The 17,500-nt window shown below is 44.4% G+C and overlaps 1 protein-coding gene across 1 annotated transcript in view; it reads left to right on the forward strand.

Moving 5' to 3' along the window:
* Nucleotides 1-17,500, forward strand: part of LOC306919017 (uncharacterized protein) — a 193,311-nt gene that overhangs the window by 82,689 nt on the left and 93,122 nt on the right. The window contains exons 38-44 of the mRNA XM_079531859.1: nt 3-10; nt 1,158-1,268; nt 6,906-7,112; nt 10,058-10,364; nt 10,944-11,577; nt 13,033-13,120; nt 17,396-17,500. The exon at nt 17,396-17,500 is cut by the window's right edge and continues 186 nt beyond it. Of these exons, the coding sequence (XP_079387985.1) occupies nt 3-10; nt 1,158-1,268; nt 6,906-7,112; nt 10,058-10,364; nt 10,944-11,577; nt 13,033-13,120; nt 17,396-17,500 (1,460 nt within the window). The remainder of the gene's footprint in view (nt 1-2; nt 11-1,157; nt 1,269-6,905; nt 7,113-10,057; nt 10,365-10,943; nt 11,578-13,032; nt 13,121-17,395) is intronic.

A 17,500-nucleotide genomic window follows, 5' to 3' on the forward strand; every position in this document is an offset into this window, starting at 1 on the left:
AGACAGACAGGTAGACAGACAGGTAGACAGACAGGTAGACAGACAGGTAGACAGACAGGTAGACAGACGGGCGGACGGACGGACGGACGGACGGACGGACGGACGGACGGACGGGCGGGCGGGCGGGCGGGCGGGCGGGCGGGCAGACGAATAGACAGACAGACAGACAGATCAACAGTAGTGTTAAGTAACTACGTACATTTTTACTTACTTTTACTTTACTGAATTCTTGCGACTGAGCTTCACATCTACATATAGCCTGCTTTTTAACTGTCTGTCTGTCTGTCTGTCTGTCTGACTGACTAAAACAACAGACACTAAAAAGACAGACAGACAGACAGACAGACAGACAGACAGACAGACAGACAGACAGACAGACAGACAGACAGTTGTGTGTTAACCATCATCAGTTGGACCCAGGGCGGGAACTCAACTCATCAGGAGCCAAATTAATGCATTTTAGTAAATAATACAAAAATTATCATAATCATAATTGTGACAATATATGTTACAACAATCATTGGGATTATCATCTTAACCGTAACGCTGCAGCACTGATGCAGATGACAGAACAATACCGCCATATATTGGCTTAGAATGGAAATAAAAAATAACACATGTGTGAAGTGAGGGGCGCTAATATATTAAAGTCTAACTCATGTTGATTAATATAACGTAATCAGGCACATTATGACCTACATTTTCCCTTCATTGTCAATGTGGCGTTTACAAAACAAACATTGAACTAAAGACAAACCTGTGTATAGGAGGGGCTAGGGAGGGGCTAGGGGGGGGCTAGGGGAGGGGCTAGGGGAGGGGCTAGGGGAGGGGCTAGCGCTCCTCAAAACATAGCAAAACGATTAGTTGCACTGAGGTGTTAATCTCCCGCCCTGCCTAGCAACCATTGGTAACCATAGTAACCAGTAGGATGCATGCTAGGGGGATGAATACATAAATACTTGGTTGGATGGATGCATTATTATACATTTCATTGACTTACCACCAGGGGGCATGATAAATGCCGTAGCCTATAAATGGTTTAATTACTGCATGCGTTTGTTGAAGTGTTAATGTCTTAATTGTGGTTAAAGAGGGTGAGGTCAATGATGCATGCGTTTGATAATCTGCTAATTGATGTGCTAATTGTCGTTAAAAAGGTTAATGAGGTTAATGAGCCACCGAGGTCCCAGGAAAGACCCCTCCCCCAAAGCAAAGTTAAAGAATGTCCCTGGCAGGCTTCTGTAGACGGAGCTGGAAGACTGGCTCTGGTAAGGGATCCCCTGTTCCCCGTTTGTGTTAGCCGTTAGCCATTAGCATCACAGGGATTCTTCTGTTCCATGTTTGTGTTAGCCGTTAGCATCACAGGGATTCTTCTGTTCCATGTTTGTGTTAGCCGTTAGCATCACAGGGATTCCCCTGTTTGTGTTAGCCGTTAGCCATTAGCATCACAGGGATTCTTCTGTTCCATGTTTGTGTTAGCCGTTAGCCAATAGCATCAGAGGGATTCCCCTTTTCTCTGTTTGTGTTGGCCTTTAGCCATTAGCATCCGAGACATTACACTTTTCTGTTAGTGTTAGCCATTATCATCAGATGGATTCCCCATTTCCCTGTTTGCGTTAGCCGTTAGCATCTGAGTGATACCCCTTTTTCTCTGGATTCCATCGAGATTCCCATTTTCTTTGTGTTAGCCGCATCATAAGTTAGCCTGTTAGCTATTAGCTATCAGAATACTGGAGGTTAGCCTGTTCGCTATCAACATATTGGGGGTTAGTGTGTTAGCTATTAGCTATCAGAATACTGGAGGTTAGCCTGTTCGCTATCAACATATTGGGGGTTAGCGTGTTAGCTATTAGCTATCAGAATACTGGAGGTTAGCCTGTTCGCTATCAAAATATTGGGGGTTAGTGTGTTAGCTATTAGCTATCAGAATACTGGAGGTTAGCCTGTTCGCTATCAACATATTGGGGGTTAGTGTGTTAGCTATTAGCTATCAGAATACTGGAGGTTAGCCTGTTCGCTATCAACATATTGGGGGTTAGTGTGTTAGCTATTAGCTATCAGAATACTGGAGGTTAGCCTGTTCGCTATCAACATATTGGGGGTTAGTGTGTTAGCTATTAGCTATCAGAATACTGGAGGTTAGCCTGTTCGCTATCAAAATATTGGGGGTTTTGCGTGTTAGCTATTAGCTATCAGAATACTTGAGGTTAGCCTGTTCGCTATCAAAATATTGGGGGTTAGTGTGTTAGCTATTAGCTATCAGAATACTGGAGGTTAGCCTGTTCGCTATCAACATATTGGGGGTTAGTGTGTTAGCTATTAGCTATCAGAATACTGGAGGTTAGCCTGTTCGCTATCAACATATTGGGGGTTAGCGTGTTAGCTATTAGCTATCAGAATACTGGAGGTTAGCCTGTTCGCTATCAACATATTGGGGGTTAGCGTGTTAGCTATTAGCTATCAGAATACTGGAGGTTAGCCTGTTCGCTATCAAAATATTGGGGGTTAGCGTGTTAGCTATTAGCTATCAGAATACTGGAGGTTAGCCTGTTCGCTATCAAAATATTGGGGGTTAGCGTTTTAGCTATTAGCTATCAGAATACTGGAGGTTAGCCTGTTCGCTATCAAAATATTGGGGGTTAGCGTTTTAGCTATTAGCTATCAGAATACTGGAGGTTAGCCATCAGAAGAGGTTATATTTTTGCGGTTAGCGTGGATTGTGGAAAAACATATTTTGTATTACTTTATTGACAATGTGACTTATAACAGGTCAAAACACCATGGCGGTCGTTTAGAAAGACGACTCACAACAGCTGCTAAAACGGTACAAAGTTTGTAGAGCTCCCCCTGGTGGAATGAATTCTCTCCTAGACTGGAGGTGTTACGTTTAGGCTGGACACCATGTGCTCTTTATGTTACTTAAAGGACAACCTTAGTGTTTGTGTTCTTTTAGGTTATTAGAGAAAGTAAAAGATGAGTGTTATTATTATTTGCTGCTTTCTTTCGTTTTAGGGACTTTAGCTGTTTTTGACAGGGGGGCGGGAGGCTCAATATGTCAGTTTGACACAATCAGTAGATCCCGTGATCTTCTGTTAGCCAGATGTCATTTCTTGTCAAAAACAGCTAAATTCCCTAAAACGAAAGAAAGCAGCAAATGGAAAAACAACTAAGACTCATCTTTTACTTTCTCTAATAACACCCTAAAAACAACACAAACTAAAGTTGTCCTTTAAGGATCAGGGGAATCGTTTAGTTGTCCTTTAAGGATCAGGGGAATCGTTTAGTTGTCCTTTAAGGATTAGGGGAATCGTTTAGTTGTGCTTTAAGGATTAGGGGAATCGTTTAGTTGTCCTTTAAGGATTAGGGGAATCGTTTAGTTGTCCTTTAAGGATCAGGGCAATCGTTTAGTTGTCCTTTAAGGATCAGGGGAATCGTTTAGTTGTCCTTTAAGGATCAGGGGAATCGTTTAGTTGTCCTTCAAGGATCAGGGGAATCGTTTAGTTGTCCTTGAAGGATCAGGGGAATCGTTTAGTTGTCCTTTAAGGATCAGGGGAATCGTTTAGTTGTCCTTTAAGGATCAGGGGAATCGTTTAGTTGTCCTTTAAGGATTAGGGGAATCGTTTAGTTGTCCTTGAAGGATCAGGGGAATCGTTTAGTTGTCCTTTAAGGATCAGGGGAATCGTTTAGTTGTCCTTTAAGGATTAGGGGAATCGTTTTGAAGACATCAGAGGTCCTTTAAGGATTAGGGGAATCGTTTAGTTGTCCTTTAAGGATTAGGGGAATCGTTTAGTTGTACTTTAAGGATTAGGGGAATCGTTTAGTTGTCCTTTAAGGATCAGGGGAATCGTTTAGTTGTCCTTTAAGGATTAGGGGAATCGTTTAGTTGTCCTTTAAGGATTAGGGGAATCTTTTTGAAGACATCAGAGGTGCTAACACACCAGTAGATTATTCCATATATATACGAGTCCATAATGTTAGTGTCCTGTGAGGAATAACGTGTTGTTTTGGGATAGCAGGTGTTGTTTCAGGATTGTCCCCCTGCATGTTAATGTAGAAAGTCACCCATCACATTAAACCACTCACTCACTGACAGACAGACAGAACATGCCATAAAGGTTCAAATGTATATTTATCCTTCAGATCCAGGAGGTTTAAATATTTAAATATTCTTGGGGGTGCACGATGATGACATTATGACCGATCTCCAGTTACTTGCGGAGTATCTCCCGACGCCGATTCTGACCGATTCCGATATTATACAGAAGACCGCGATGGAAACCAATCAATTAACCCATTTAGGCCTGACGTCGAAATAAAAAAAACGTTTGCTCTGAAAGAATATATATTCAAAGATTTGTGCCGCATTTTTACAATTTTTCAAAAATAGCAGACCTACAAGCTCGTAGCGCGCCACTCGGTGGTGCGCTATGAGCTTGTAGATCTGCTATTTTTCAATAGCTAAAGTATAACAATGCTTAGTTAAAACTCCAAAACGGGTTCCCGTCCAGAAGGGGTTAATACATATCTCTGCTGTCGGGAAGAAACCTCTTAAATCCAAAATGTTAATTTTTCAGGAAATTAAAATTACACATTTTTCAGGAAATTGAGAAAACCTTATATTTTAAAAACAAAGCAATACTGCCTCATCAAAGTTGGTGTTGTGAGTTTATATATTGTCAATTACTTCCATGAGAGGGGGAGTGGTGGTGGAGTTAGCTGCTTTATAGCAGACAGTTTGAGAGGGGGAGAGGTGGTGGAGTTAGCTGCTTTAGCAGACAGTTTGAGAGGGGGAGAGGTGGTGGAGTTAGCTGCTTTAGCAGACAGTTTGAGAGGGGGAGAGGTGGTGGAGTTAGCTGCTTTATAGCAGACAGTTTGAGAGGGGGAGTGGTGGTGGAGTTAGCTGCTTTATAGCAGACAGTTTGAGAGGGGGAGAGGTGGTGGAGTTAGCTGCTTTAGCAGACAGTTTGAGAGGGGGAGAGGTGGTGGAGTTAGCTGCTTTATAGCAGACAGTTTGAGAGGGGGAGAGGTGGTGGAGTTAGCTGCTTTATAGCAGACAGTTTGAGAGGGGGAGAGGTGGTGGAGTTAGCTGCTTTATAGCAGACAGTTTGAGAGGGGGAGAGGTGGTGGAGTTAGCTGCTTTAGCAGACAGTTTGAGAGGGGGAGTGGTGGTGGAGTTAGCTGCTTTAGCAGACAGTTTGAGATGGGGAGAGGTGGTGGAGTTAGCTGCTTTATAGCAGACAGTTTGAGAGGGGGAGTGGTGGTGGAGTTAACTGCTTTATAGCAGACAGTTTGAGAGGGAGATGTGGTGGAGTTAGCTGCTTTAGCAGACAGTTTGAGAGGGGGAGAGGTGGTGGAGTTAGCTGCTTTAGCAGACAGTTTGAGAGGGGGAGTGGTGGTGGAGTTAGCTGCTTTATAGCAGACAGTTTGAGAGGGGGAGTGGTGGTGGAGTTAACTGCTTTATAGCAGACAGTTTGAGAGGGAGATGTGGTGGAGTTAGCTGCTTTAGCAGACAGTTTGAGAGGGGGAGAGGTGGTGGAGTTAGCTGCTTTAGCAGACAGTTTGAGAGGGGGAGTGGTGGTGGAGTTAGCTGCTTTAGCAGGCAGTTTGAGATGGGGGAGTGGTGGTGGAGTTAGCTGCTTTAGCAGACAGTTTGAGGGTCCAATGGAGTTAAGAGGTTTTTTACTACTTTCCATTGGTTCAATATTTTCGAAACAACACACAGACGTAAAGGGTGTTCAATAGCACTGATTTATGAAACGACACACATACGTAAAGGGTGTTCAATAGCACTGATTTATGAAACAACACACAGACGTAAAGGGTGTTCAATAGCACTGATTTATGAAACAACACACAGACGTAAAGGGTGTTCAATAGCACTGATGTATGAAACAACACACAGACATAAAGGGTGTTCAATAGCACTGATGTATGAAACAACACACAGACGTAAAGGGTGTTCAATAGCACTGATTTATGAAACAACACACAGACGTAAAGGGTGTTCAATAGCACTGATTTATGAAACAACACACAGCCGTAAAGGGTGTTCAATAGCACTGATTTATGAAACAACACACAGACGTAAAGGGTGTTCAATAGCACTGATTTATGAAACAACACACAGACGTAAAGGGTGTTCAATAGCACTGATTTATGAAACAACACACATACGTAAAGGGTGTTCAATAGCACTGATTTATGAAACAACACACAGACGTAAAGGGTGTTCAATAGCACTGATATATGAAACAACACACATACGTAAAGGGTGTTCAATAGCACTGATTTATGAAACAACACACAGACGTAAAGGGTGTTCAATAGCACTGATTTATGGAGAAAAAAAAATCAAAAACCTCAAAAATGGAGTTATGAGGTTTCCTTCCGACAGACAATATACTATTTGTCCAAGTGTCTGTTTTCACTACGGAATGAGATGAGTGCACACATTAAATGTAGAATTTCGCCATCGACGGTCACACTATTAACCCATTTTGGGGCGGGAACCCCTTTTGGTGTTAGCATTATGTTATGCTTTAGCTATTGAAAAATAGCAGACCTACCAGCTCGTAGCGCGCCACCGAGTGGCGCGCTACGAGCTTGTAGATATGCTATTTTTGAAAAATCGAAGAACGACTGACATAGAAACATAGCTTTTTCAGAAAACTGTCAGGATGTAGAAGACCTTTTTAGGATCTGATCTCAGGTCAAAATGGGTTAATGCCTCATCAATATCGGTGGAAATAATGGTTATTTTGAGACCGATCCGACATGGCATTTTTACTACGGACGATTCCGATACGCTGCCGATCATGTCGTGCATCCCTAATTTAATCGTGTATATTTCTCCTTCAGATCCAGACGGTGTAAAAAACGTTTAAACTCGTATATCTCTCCCTCAGATCCAGCGACAGCAGAACAAGGAGCAGGCCAAGATCGAGGCGTGTCAGAAACTGGAGCAGGTGAAGAGCGACATGCAGCAACGGCAACAACAGCACCACACGTTGCTAGGCAACCATCCCATGGTGGGGGGAGGAGGAGGCGGAGTCTCCCCTGAGGCGGGGAGCCGGAGCCCCGCCCACCCCGGGGGCGGGGCTTCCCCTCTCCAGGTAAGGGTCATAACAGTTTTGGGTTGTTGTCGAGGACGGAAATGTTGAGGTACGCAAATTGCGTTTGGCCGGAATGAGATGATGTTTGTATGTTGATAAGAGAACCCCTCACTGCACATGGGTGTGATTTTTCATAATAGAGGGTATGCGCAGGCATGACGTGAATGGCAGATGGAGTGGCAAAAGTTGTTTAAAGGTATATTCAGTGATTTCACTTAATTCAAATATCACTTATTTTTTCTTATTTTTTGGATAATCCTCCCTACTATAAAGTGTGCTGACCATATAAGGAGTTCCTCCCTGTCCCCAGTGAGCCCCTGGGGTCAAAAAACCCTAGTTTCGGTTTGGGCTTTGGGTGGCAAAGCCTTCATCCAATCAGGATGAGAGGGGCCTTCTTCCAATCATGATCGAGTGGGGCGGGCATTGGTGCACGTGCTGTTGGTCAGTTGTACTTCCCCCACTGTAGAGCGTGTGCATGTGCACATCTTGTTACCGGGTGGACCGGGTTTTTTTCCAAATCACCCAAATCACTGAATGCTCCTTTAAAGTAATGTAATGCAATCAGAGAGGACGTTTCTGTGTGGGTGACCAGATTTGACTGAGAGACTGACTGAGAGACTGCCATCTGAGAGACTGAGAGACTGACTGAGAGACTGCCATCTGAGAGACTGAGATACTGACTGAGAGACTGCCATCTGAGAGACTGAGATACTGACTGAGAGACTGCTATCTGAGAGACTGAGATACTGACTGAGAGACTGACTGAGAGACTGACTGAGAGACTGCCATCTGAGAGACTGAGAGACTGACTGAGAGACTGCCATCTGAGAGACTGAGAGACTGACTGAGATACTGACTGAGAGACTGCCATCTGAGAGACTGAGATACTGACTGAGAGACTGCTATCTGAGAGACTGAGATACTGACTGAGAGACTGACTGAGAGACTGACTGAGAGACTGCCATCTGAGAGACTGAGATACTGACTGAGAGACTGCTATCTGAGAGACTGAGATACTGACTGAGAGACTGACTGAGAGACTGACTGAGAGACTGCCATCTGAGAGACTGAGAGACTGCCATCTGAGAGACTGAGAGACTGACTGAGATACTGACTGAGAGACTGACTGAGAGACTGACTGAGAGACTGACTGAGAGACTGACTGAGAGACTGCCATCTGAGAGACTGAGAGACTGACTGAGATACTGACTGAGAGACTGACTGAGAGACTGACTGAGAGACTGACTGAGAGACTGACTGAGAGACTGACTGAGAGACTGACTGAGAGACTGCCATCTGAGAGACTGAGAGACTGACTGAGATACTGACTGAGAGACTGACTGAGAGACTGCCATCTGAGAGACTGAGAGACTGACTGAGATACTGCCATCTGAGAGACTGACTGAGAGACTGACTGAGAGACTGCCATCTGAGAGACTGAGAGACTGACTGAGATACTGCCATCTGAGAGACTGACTGAGAGACTGCCATCTGAGAGACTGACTGAGAGACTGCCATCTGAGAGACTGCCGTCACTGAGAGACTGAGAGACTGACTGAGAGACTGCCATCTGAGAGACTGCCGTCACTGAGAGACTGCCATCGCGCAAATTACAGCTTTTCACCAGAGGACAAAAGCACTATTAACTCATTTTTTCAAAATGAGTTAATAGCACAGGCAGACTTTTCACATACTAGAGTGTCAATGTCAGAGCTGAAATCGACATGTACATATGAAATAAATGCTTAAACATGTAGCTAGGTGTAATGTTAGAGACCACAGCAGACATGTAAATATGAAATAAATGCTTCAACATGTAGCTAGGTGTAAAGTTAGAGACCACAGCAGACATGTAAATATGAAATAAATGCTTAAACATGTAGCTAGGTGTAATGTTAGAGTCCACAGAAGACATGTAAATATGAAATAAATGCTTAAACATGTAGCTAGGTGTAATGTTAGAGACCACAGAAGACATGTAAATATGAAATAAATGCTTAAACATGTAGCTAGGTGTAAAGTTAGAGACCACAGCAGACATGTAAATATGAAATAAATGCTTAAACATGTAGCTAGGTGTAATGTTAGAGTCCACAGAAGACATGTAAATATGAAATAAATGCTTAAACATGTAGCTAGGTGTAATGTTAGAGACCACAGAAGACATGTAAATATGAAATAAATGCTTAAACATGTAGCTAGGTGTAATGTTAGAGACCACAGAAGACATGTAAATATGAAATAAATGCTTAAACATGTAGCTAGGTGTAATGTTAGAGTCCACAGAAGTGAACCTTTCAAGCCGGTTTTCTCAACTCGCTGTTTCTCTGCAAGACATTACTCTATAAGCCGTATCTCCAAAACTGGTGGGTCAAACTGAACAACCAATATGTCAATTTGAAGCTACGATTCCCTGCTTTCATATGACATGAAAAAAGGAAAATTCAAAAAAATCCAATGGCAGTCCCTCAGTCACATATGGGCTGTCAAGGCCAGAAAGTAGTTTTTTGCCACTCGGTAGGCGTTCCCGCATAACTTCCAGGTATGATGATGATGATGATGTCATGCGCATACCCTCTATAGTTTAGTTTCAGTTAGTTTTGAGAGCACGTTTTGCTAGTTTTAGTTTAGTTTTTATTATTTGTATTGTTAGTTTCTTTCTGCCCTTTTCAATCCCACACCTGACTTAAAAACTAAAACTCAAGAAACATTTAAAATAAATAAATACGGTATTCACTTACAGATTAAGCATATAAATAAATGGACAAAAACGAAGAAAAAAAATGGACAAAAATGAAAACTAAGGGCATTTTGTCTATAATTTCTGTTAGTTTTGTAAACACACATTAGAGTTTCAGTTAGTTATCGTTTTTTAGGTCAGTTAAACAAAAACGTTTCATTTTATTGATTGTTATTTTTAGTAAACAATAATAATAACCTTCCAGGTCAGGCCACACCCACACGATGACGTCTTCCTCCGGCCACAAGTCCCGCCCCCCTCCGGGTTCTCCCCCCACCACCCCCACTCGCCCTCCCCCCGCCCCTCCTCGCCCTGGGACCGCCCCCCGGCCACGCCCCCCCAGCAACGTCACGGCTCTCTGAGCGCCTCGCCGGCCCACGATGCACTGGGGCCTCCGTCCCCCGCCGACCCCTCCAGGCCCGTGATGTCACAGCAACAGCAGACCCCGCCCAGACCTGTGATGTCACAGCAGCAACAGACTCCGCCCAGACCTGTGATGTCACAGCAGCAGGGTGAGTTGTGTCCTGACTATTGCCAGTGTACAGTTTAACTGATCCCGGTACAGCCTTAAACTGATCCCAGTACAGCCTTAAAGTGATCCCAGTACAGCCTCTAACTGATCCCAGTACAGACTTACACTGATCCCAGTACAGCCTTACACTGATCCCAGTACAGCCTTAAACTGATCCCAGTACAGCCTTAAAGTGATCCCAGTACAGCCTTAAAGTGATCCCAGTACAGCCTTAAAGTGATCCCAGTACAGCCTTAAACTGATCCCAGTACAGCCTTAAACTGATCCCAGTACAGCCTTAAAGTGATCCCAGTACAGCCTTAAACTGATCCCAGTACAGCCTTAAACTGATCCCAGTACAGCCTTAAAGTGATCCCAGTACAGCCTTAAAGTGATCCCAGTACAGCCTTAAACTGATCCCAGTACAGCCTTAAACTGATCCCAGTACAGTACATATCGATATAATGGGATTAAGTACGCGATATCGCGTAGATGGCAGCCAAAGCGTTAAGATAGAACTGACCCAGTATATAAATCCAGGTAAATATGCAATCCTGACCTCTTGACCTCTGCTCCCTAGGACCCCGCGGGGGGGTGATGAGCCCCCCCTCAGGAATGACCTCTGACCTTTCGTCCAGACACTCCACCGCACCCCCCCACCACCATAGGATGATGATGTCAGAGTTCAAGACCCCCATGCCCCCCCACCTCCAGCCCCCCCAGGACTCCTCCCCCCACCGGAGCCCCACCCCCTTTGCCTCGTCCCGACCTTCCCCCGACCCATACGGCTCCTCCCCTCGACCCCACGACCCATATGGCTCCTCCCCACGACCCCACGACCCATATGGCTCCTCCCCTCGACCACACGACCCATACGGCTCCTCACCTCGACCCCACGACCCCTACGGCTCCTCCCCTCGACCCCACTCGGACCCTTCCTACCTGGCTCCTCCCCCCGCTGCCGCCGCCAATGCTGCGCTGCGATTGGACCAGTTTGGGCCGCAGGCGTCGTCGTCCAATCGGAGGGTTTCCCCCTCCCACCACCCCCCCTCCCCCCTCGACCCCTTCGCCCCCACCGCCGGCGTGCTGCCGTCGGACCGCTACCCACAATCCCCGGGGAGCCAGAGGAGCGCCGACACCTACCACCACCACCACCAGCAGGGGGCGACGTCGTCACGGGAGCCGTACACAGCCACGTCCTCTGGGACGCTCAGGTAGGTCATGTGACCTTGTTCCTCCCAGATTCAGGGAGTTAATTTGACATTGTTCCTCCCAGATTCAGGGAGTTAATTTGACCTTGTTCCTCCCAGATTCAGGTAGTTAATTTGACCTTGTTCCTCCCAGATTCAGGGAGTTAATTTGACCTTGTTCCTCCCAGATTCAGGGAGTTAATTTGACCGTGTTCCTCCCAGATTCAGGGAGTTAATTTGACCTTGTTCCTCCCAGATTCAGGTAGTTAATTTGACCTTGTTCCTCCCAGATTCAGGGAGTTCATTTGACCTTGTTCCTCCCCAGATTGAGGTAGTTAAGCTTATTGATACCGGGTACTGGATAAGCCCAAAGCTTATTGATACCGGGTACTGGATAAGTCCAAAGCTTATTGATACCGGGTGCTCGATAAGCCCAAAGCTTATTGATACCGGGTGCTCGATAAGCCCAAAGCTTATCGATACCGGGTGCTGGATAAGCCCAAAGCTTATGGATACCGGGTGCTGGATAAGCCCAAAGCTTATGGATACCGGGTACTGGATGAGCCCCAAGCTTATCGATACCGGGTGCTGGATAAGCCCAAAGCTTATCGATACCGGGTGCTGGATAAGCCCAAAGCTTATCGATACCGGGTGCTGGATAAGCCCAAAGCTTATCGATACCGGGTGCTGGATAAGCCCAAAGCTTATCGATACCGGGTGCTGGATAAGCCCAAAGCTTATCGATACCGGGTGCTGGATAAGCCCAAAGCTTATCGATACCAGGTGCTCGATAAGCCCAAAGCTTATCGATACCGGGTGCTGGATAAGCCCAAAGCTTATCGATACCGGGTACTGGATAAGCCCAAAGCTTATCGATACCGGGTACTGGATAAGCCCAAAGCTTATTGATACCGGGTACTGGATAAGCCCAAAGCCTATTGATACCGGGTACTGGATAAGCCCAAAGCTTATCGATACCGGGTACTGGATAAGCCCAAAGCTTATTGATACCGGGTACTGGATAAGCCCAAAGCTTATCGATACCGGGTACTGGATAAGCTTGGATTTTCTTCCTATACTCTAGATAAATGTGTGAAGATATTAACCCATTTCGACACCAGATCTTCTAAATCCTGACAGTTTTCTTTAAAAACCTATGTTTCTGTCAGTGGTTCTCAAACTATTTCATGTCAAGGACCCCAAAAATTATAAATTGACCACCGACCCCCATCTGAAAATATGTTGTTCCAGGGACCGCCCCAGAATCAAAGATTTGAGTTAAAAAACGTTCGCCCTGAAAGAATATATATTCAAAGATTTGCGCCACATTTTCACGATTTTTCAAAAATAGCAGACAGAGCTTGTAGATCTGCTGTTTTTCAGTAGCTAAAGTATAACACAATGCTTAAAACACCAAAAGGGGTTCCCGCCCAGAATGGGTTAAAATGACGGATACCGTATTCTATCCTATTCCCTCAGACCGCCCGACCCCGGAGCCCTCAGGCCTGCGGGCGGAGCAGGACCACCGGCCAGCGGAGCCGGGATCGAACCCATGATCCACCACCAGGTACGCACGCACGTCATCCGTCTGACCAACCACAATTAGCATCTGAACTGACCAACCACAATTTGTGACAGTCTTAATTGTACAGTGGGTTTTGAGGAGCATCAAATGTGACCAGATTTGACTGAGGGCCTGCCATTGGATACATTTTTTATTTTTTGTTTTTTTGTCATGTCATATGAAAGCAGGGAATCATAGCTTCAAATTGACATATTGGTGGTTGACCCACCAGTTTTGGAGATATGGCTTATAGAGTAATGTCTTGCAGAGAAACAGCGAGTTGAGAAAACAGGCTTGAAAGGTTCACTTCTGTGGACTCTAACATTACACCTAGCTACATGTTTAAGCATTTATTTCATATTTACATGTCTTCTGTGGTCTCTAACATTACACCTAGCTACATGTTTAAGCATTTATTTCATATTTACATGTCTTCTGTGGACTCTAACATTACACCTAGCTACATGTTTAAGCATTTATTTCATATTTACATGTCTTCTGTGGACTCTAACATTACACCTAGCTACACGTTTAAGCATTTATTTCATATTTACATGTCTTCTGTGGTCTCTAACATTAAGCTACATGTTTAAGCATTTATTTCATATTTACATGTCTTCTGTGGACTCTAACATTACACCTAGCTACATGTTTAAGCATTTATTTCATATTTACATGTCTTCTGTGGTCTCTAACATTACACCTAGCTACATGTTTAAGCATTATTTCATATGTACATGTCTTCTGTGGACTCTAACATTACACCTAGCTACATGTTTAAGCATTTATTTCATATTTACATGTCTTCTGTGGTCTCTAACATTAAGCTACATGTTTAAGCATTTATTTAATATTTACATGTATTCTGTGGACTCTAACATTACACCTAGCTACATGTGTAAGCATTTATTTCATATTTACATGTCTTCTGTGGTCTCTAACATTAATCGTTTACCCGCCAGGAACATAGGAATTTTAAAACGTAGAATCTTGTAGCCTGCCACAAACGGAAAAGCCGTTTTAACAGCGATGTATTCATTAATGCATGTTTTAATACGATCGTATCGAAATCTACCGTCAGTTAGCTTTGTTATGCTTCTGACACAATGGGCGCGGCCATTTTGAAAATGCGCGCGCATCCACTTACATTGCCGGCTCTGGTTTCAGACGGCTTTATCTCACAGAAGCGACATTGCAGAGGACGCTTTGTCCCAGACAAGCGTTTTCAACGGCCTGTAGCAGGCGCTGTGATACTCGCGGTCCACTTTTTCCACCACCGCCCGAGAGAACGAGCACACAGCTTCGTCAACACACACGGAATGGTTTCATAGTAAAATGCGATACGGATATTTGGCTCTTCAAAGTAAGTGTCACGCGTGATTAAACCATGGCAATACGCAATCGAGGGATTAATTAATGGCGGCAGGCTAAGTTTTAAGCTACATGTTTAAAGGGACACTTCACCCTTTTTGCCAAAACATATATATCAATGACGTTTATAAGATTTAGAACACTTTCCTGGCGTTATCTTTTGTGTAATCTCTGGGTTTAGATATTTTAGATTAACGGGTGGCTCTGACGTCAGAGACACTGTTCTACTTCACTTCCGGACTACAGTTGTCTCCTCACAATGCAGCTAGACCAGCCCCAAAACACAGCCCCAGGACACTGCGATTTGGACACTGCGACCAGCCCCAGGACACTGCGATTTGTTCCACCTACAACCTTCGTTGACCGCACCCCCACATGCGCATTTGTTATTGTGTTTGTGTCATGTCGCCGTCGTCGGCAGAGCAGCACCAGAGAGACGCGCTATGTTGCCACGAATCCCCCCCCCCCCAACTCTAGATTTATTATAATGATATGAAGTGACTTGCCATAAACCATCCATTAACTCCCCATTCATCCAATTTGCATCTGCTTATATTAAACAACATTAAACTCACCAACATTGCAGCTGTAGGGAAAGCTTGAATATCCACTTTCAAACTGCAAAGCTTTTGTTTCATAAAAATCCACCAAATCTTTTTCCCACTCAGCTCTGCACTTAGTTGTCTCCACCAGGCCGAAGGCATGGGGAGAGAGTATGTTTTGCACTCCGTCCGTGTGTCCGTCCGTCCGTCCTTCCTTCCGTCCGTCCGTCTGTGTACAGCTAATCTCCGGCACCGTTAACCCGGTCGATGCCAAACTTTGCACACACACTCCCTGGATGCCAACGATGAACCTCTGCCCCACATTTTCCAGAACGGCCTGTTATAGCGCCACCATGAGGCAGCTTTTCACATTTTTTACCTAAAACTGCACAGATCTGCGTGAAACGTTGCATGCACACTCCCTAGAGGCCAAGGACAAACCTTTGACCTGCATTTTCCGCATCTGCCTTTTATAGCGCCACCAGGAGGCCGACTTTTGTAAAACAATTTTTTTGATATTACTCCTCCAGATTCTGTCCAAAAATCTCACACATCGTTACACAGTATCTCTATGGTCATGTGCTCAAGTCGGATCTGTCTGATATTTCATATTCCATCCTAATTGGCTATAATTGGCTTTCACAGTTTGCAAGATTGCCCCGTTTTGAACAATAGCCTCAAATCATGAACGCATCATGCAATTTACGTGAAATCTTTCACACATTTTCTTACTAGGCTGAGGAATATATCCCACCCTTTTCACATTGGCCTGTTATAGCGCCACCAACAGGTTGATTTTTGCAAAACACATTTTTGGAACAAAATGCCTCAAATCGGTACACATGATCTCTGTAGTCATGTGATCAAGACGAGTCTGTTGGATTTCTCAGATTGTACACTGATTGGCTAAGATTGCCTTCCAAAGTTTTCAGGAGTGGCCCGTTTTGTACAAAATGCTGCACATGTCCTGCTCATCCAGAATTCTATCCTCAGAGATGCTATGAGTGATCTGGCTCTGCATTTCCTCAACAAAATGAAGGAAAAAAAATCCTCCTAAACATTTTGCCAAACATCACACACACTCCTATCCTCCTGGTGGAGACCTGTGCCCGGAAGGGCACTTTTTCTAGTTTTTCTTCTTTTTTAGTTCTATCTCACTACTAGAACTTTCTGACTCTGAGGTAGATAAGATTTTTGGCTGTCAACAGCATCCATTTGTTTTTTCAATGTTGTGGACCGGAGCGTGGTGAAATAGTTGCTAAGATACGATACTGCATAGTGATTGGCTCTGCTGCATGCCTATGAAGAGTACTGACCAATGAGCTGAGCCTAGCGCCCTTCCAGACACCAGGTTTCAGTGTCTTGCTTTCCTGTTCCTATAGCTCAGTCGGCTGCCCCTTCTTATTACTGCATGGGAGCGAGTGACTGAGAATCACCATAACGCGCTGTGGCAACACTACACAGAGCGTCTCCTCTGAGTTGTTTTTTTCTGTATACTCTGGTGCTGCTCTGCTGACCGGCAACATGACACAAACACAATAACAAATGCGCATGTGGGGGTGGAGTCAACGAAGGTTGTAGGTAGGTGGAACAGTGTCCGTGGGGCTGGTCTATAGCTGCAGTGTGAGGAGACAATGTAGTCCGGTAGCAATACGGAAGAGTGTCTCTGACGTCAGAGCCACCCATTAATCTAAAATATCTAAACCCAGAGATTACACAAAAAATAATGCCAGGAAAGTGTTCTAAATCTTATAAACGTCATTGATATATATTTTTTGGCAAAAAGGGTGAAGTGCCCCTTTAAGCATTTATTTCATATTTACATGTCTTCTGTGGTCTCTAACATTACACCTAGCTACATGTTTAAGCATTTATTTCATATTTACATGTCTTCTGTGGACTCTAACATTACACCTAGCTACATGTTTAAGCATGTATTTCATATGTACATGTCTTCTGTGGACTCTACCATTAAGCCTAGCTACATGTTTAAGCATTTATTTCATATTTACATGTCTTCTGTGGTCTCTAACATTACACCTAGCTACATGTTTAAGCATTTATTTCATATGTACATGTCTTCTGTGGTCTCTAACATTACACCCAGCTACATGTTTAAGCATTTATTTCATATGTACATGTCTTCTGTGGTCTCTAACATTACACCTAGCTACATGTTTAAGCATGTATTTCATATGTACATGTCTTCTGTGGACTCTAACATTACACCTAGCTACATGTTTAAGCATTTATTTCATATTTACATGTCTTCTGTGGTCTCTAACATTACACCTAGCTACATGTTTAAGCATTTATTTCATATTTACATGCTATTAACTCATTGTTCTGCCTGCCTGTCAAACAGTCTCCAGGTCAAAGGTCGCAACACCAGGACACATTTCCCAGAACCCCCAGCGGCGGCAACCAGACCCCAAAGCACCCTGGGATACCGGAGGAGGCGGTCTTCGCG

The sequence above is a fragment of the Electrona antarctica genome, assembly GCF_951216825.1.
Source record: "Electrona antarctica genome assembly, contig: scaffold_71, whole genome shotgun sequence".
NCBI classification, from domain to species: Eukaryota; Metazoa; Chordata; class Actinopteri; order Myctophiformes; family Myctophidae; genus Electrona; species Electrona antarctica.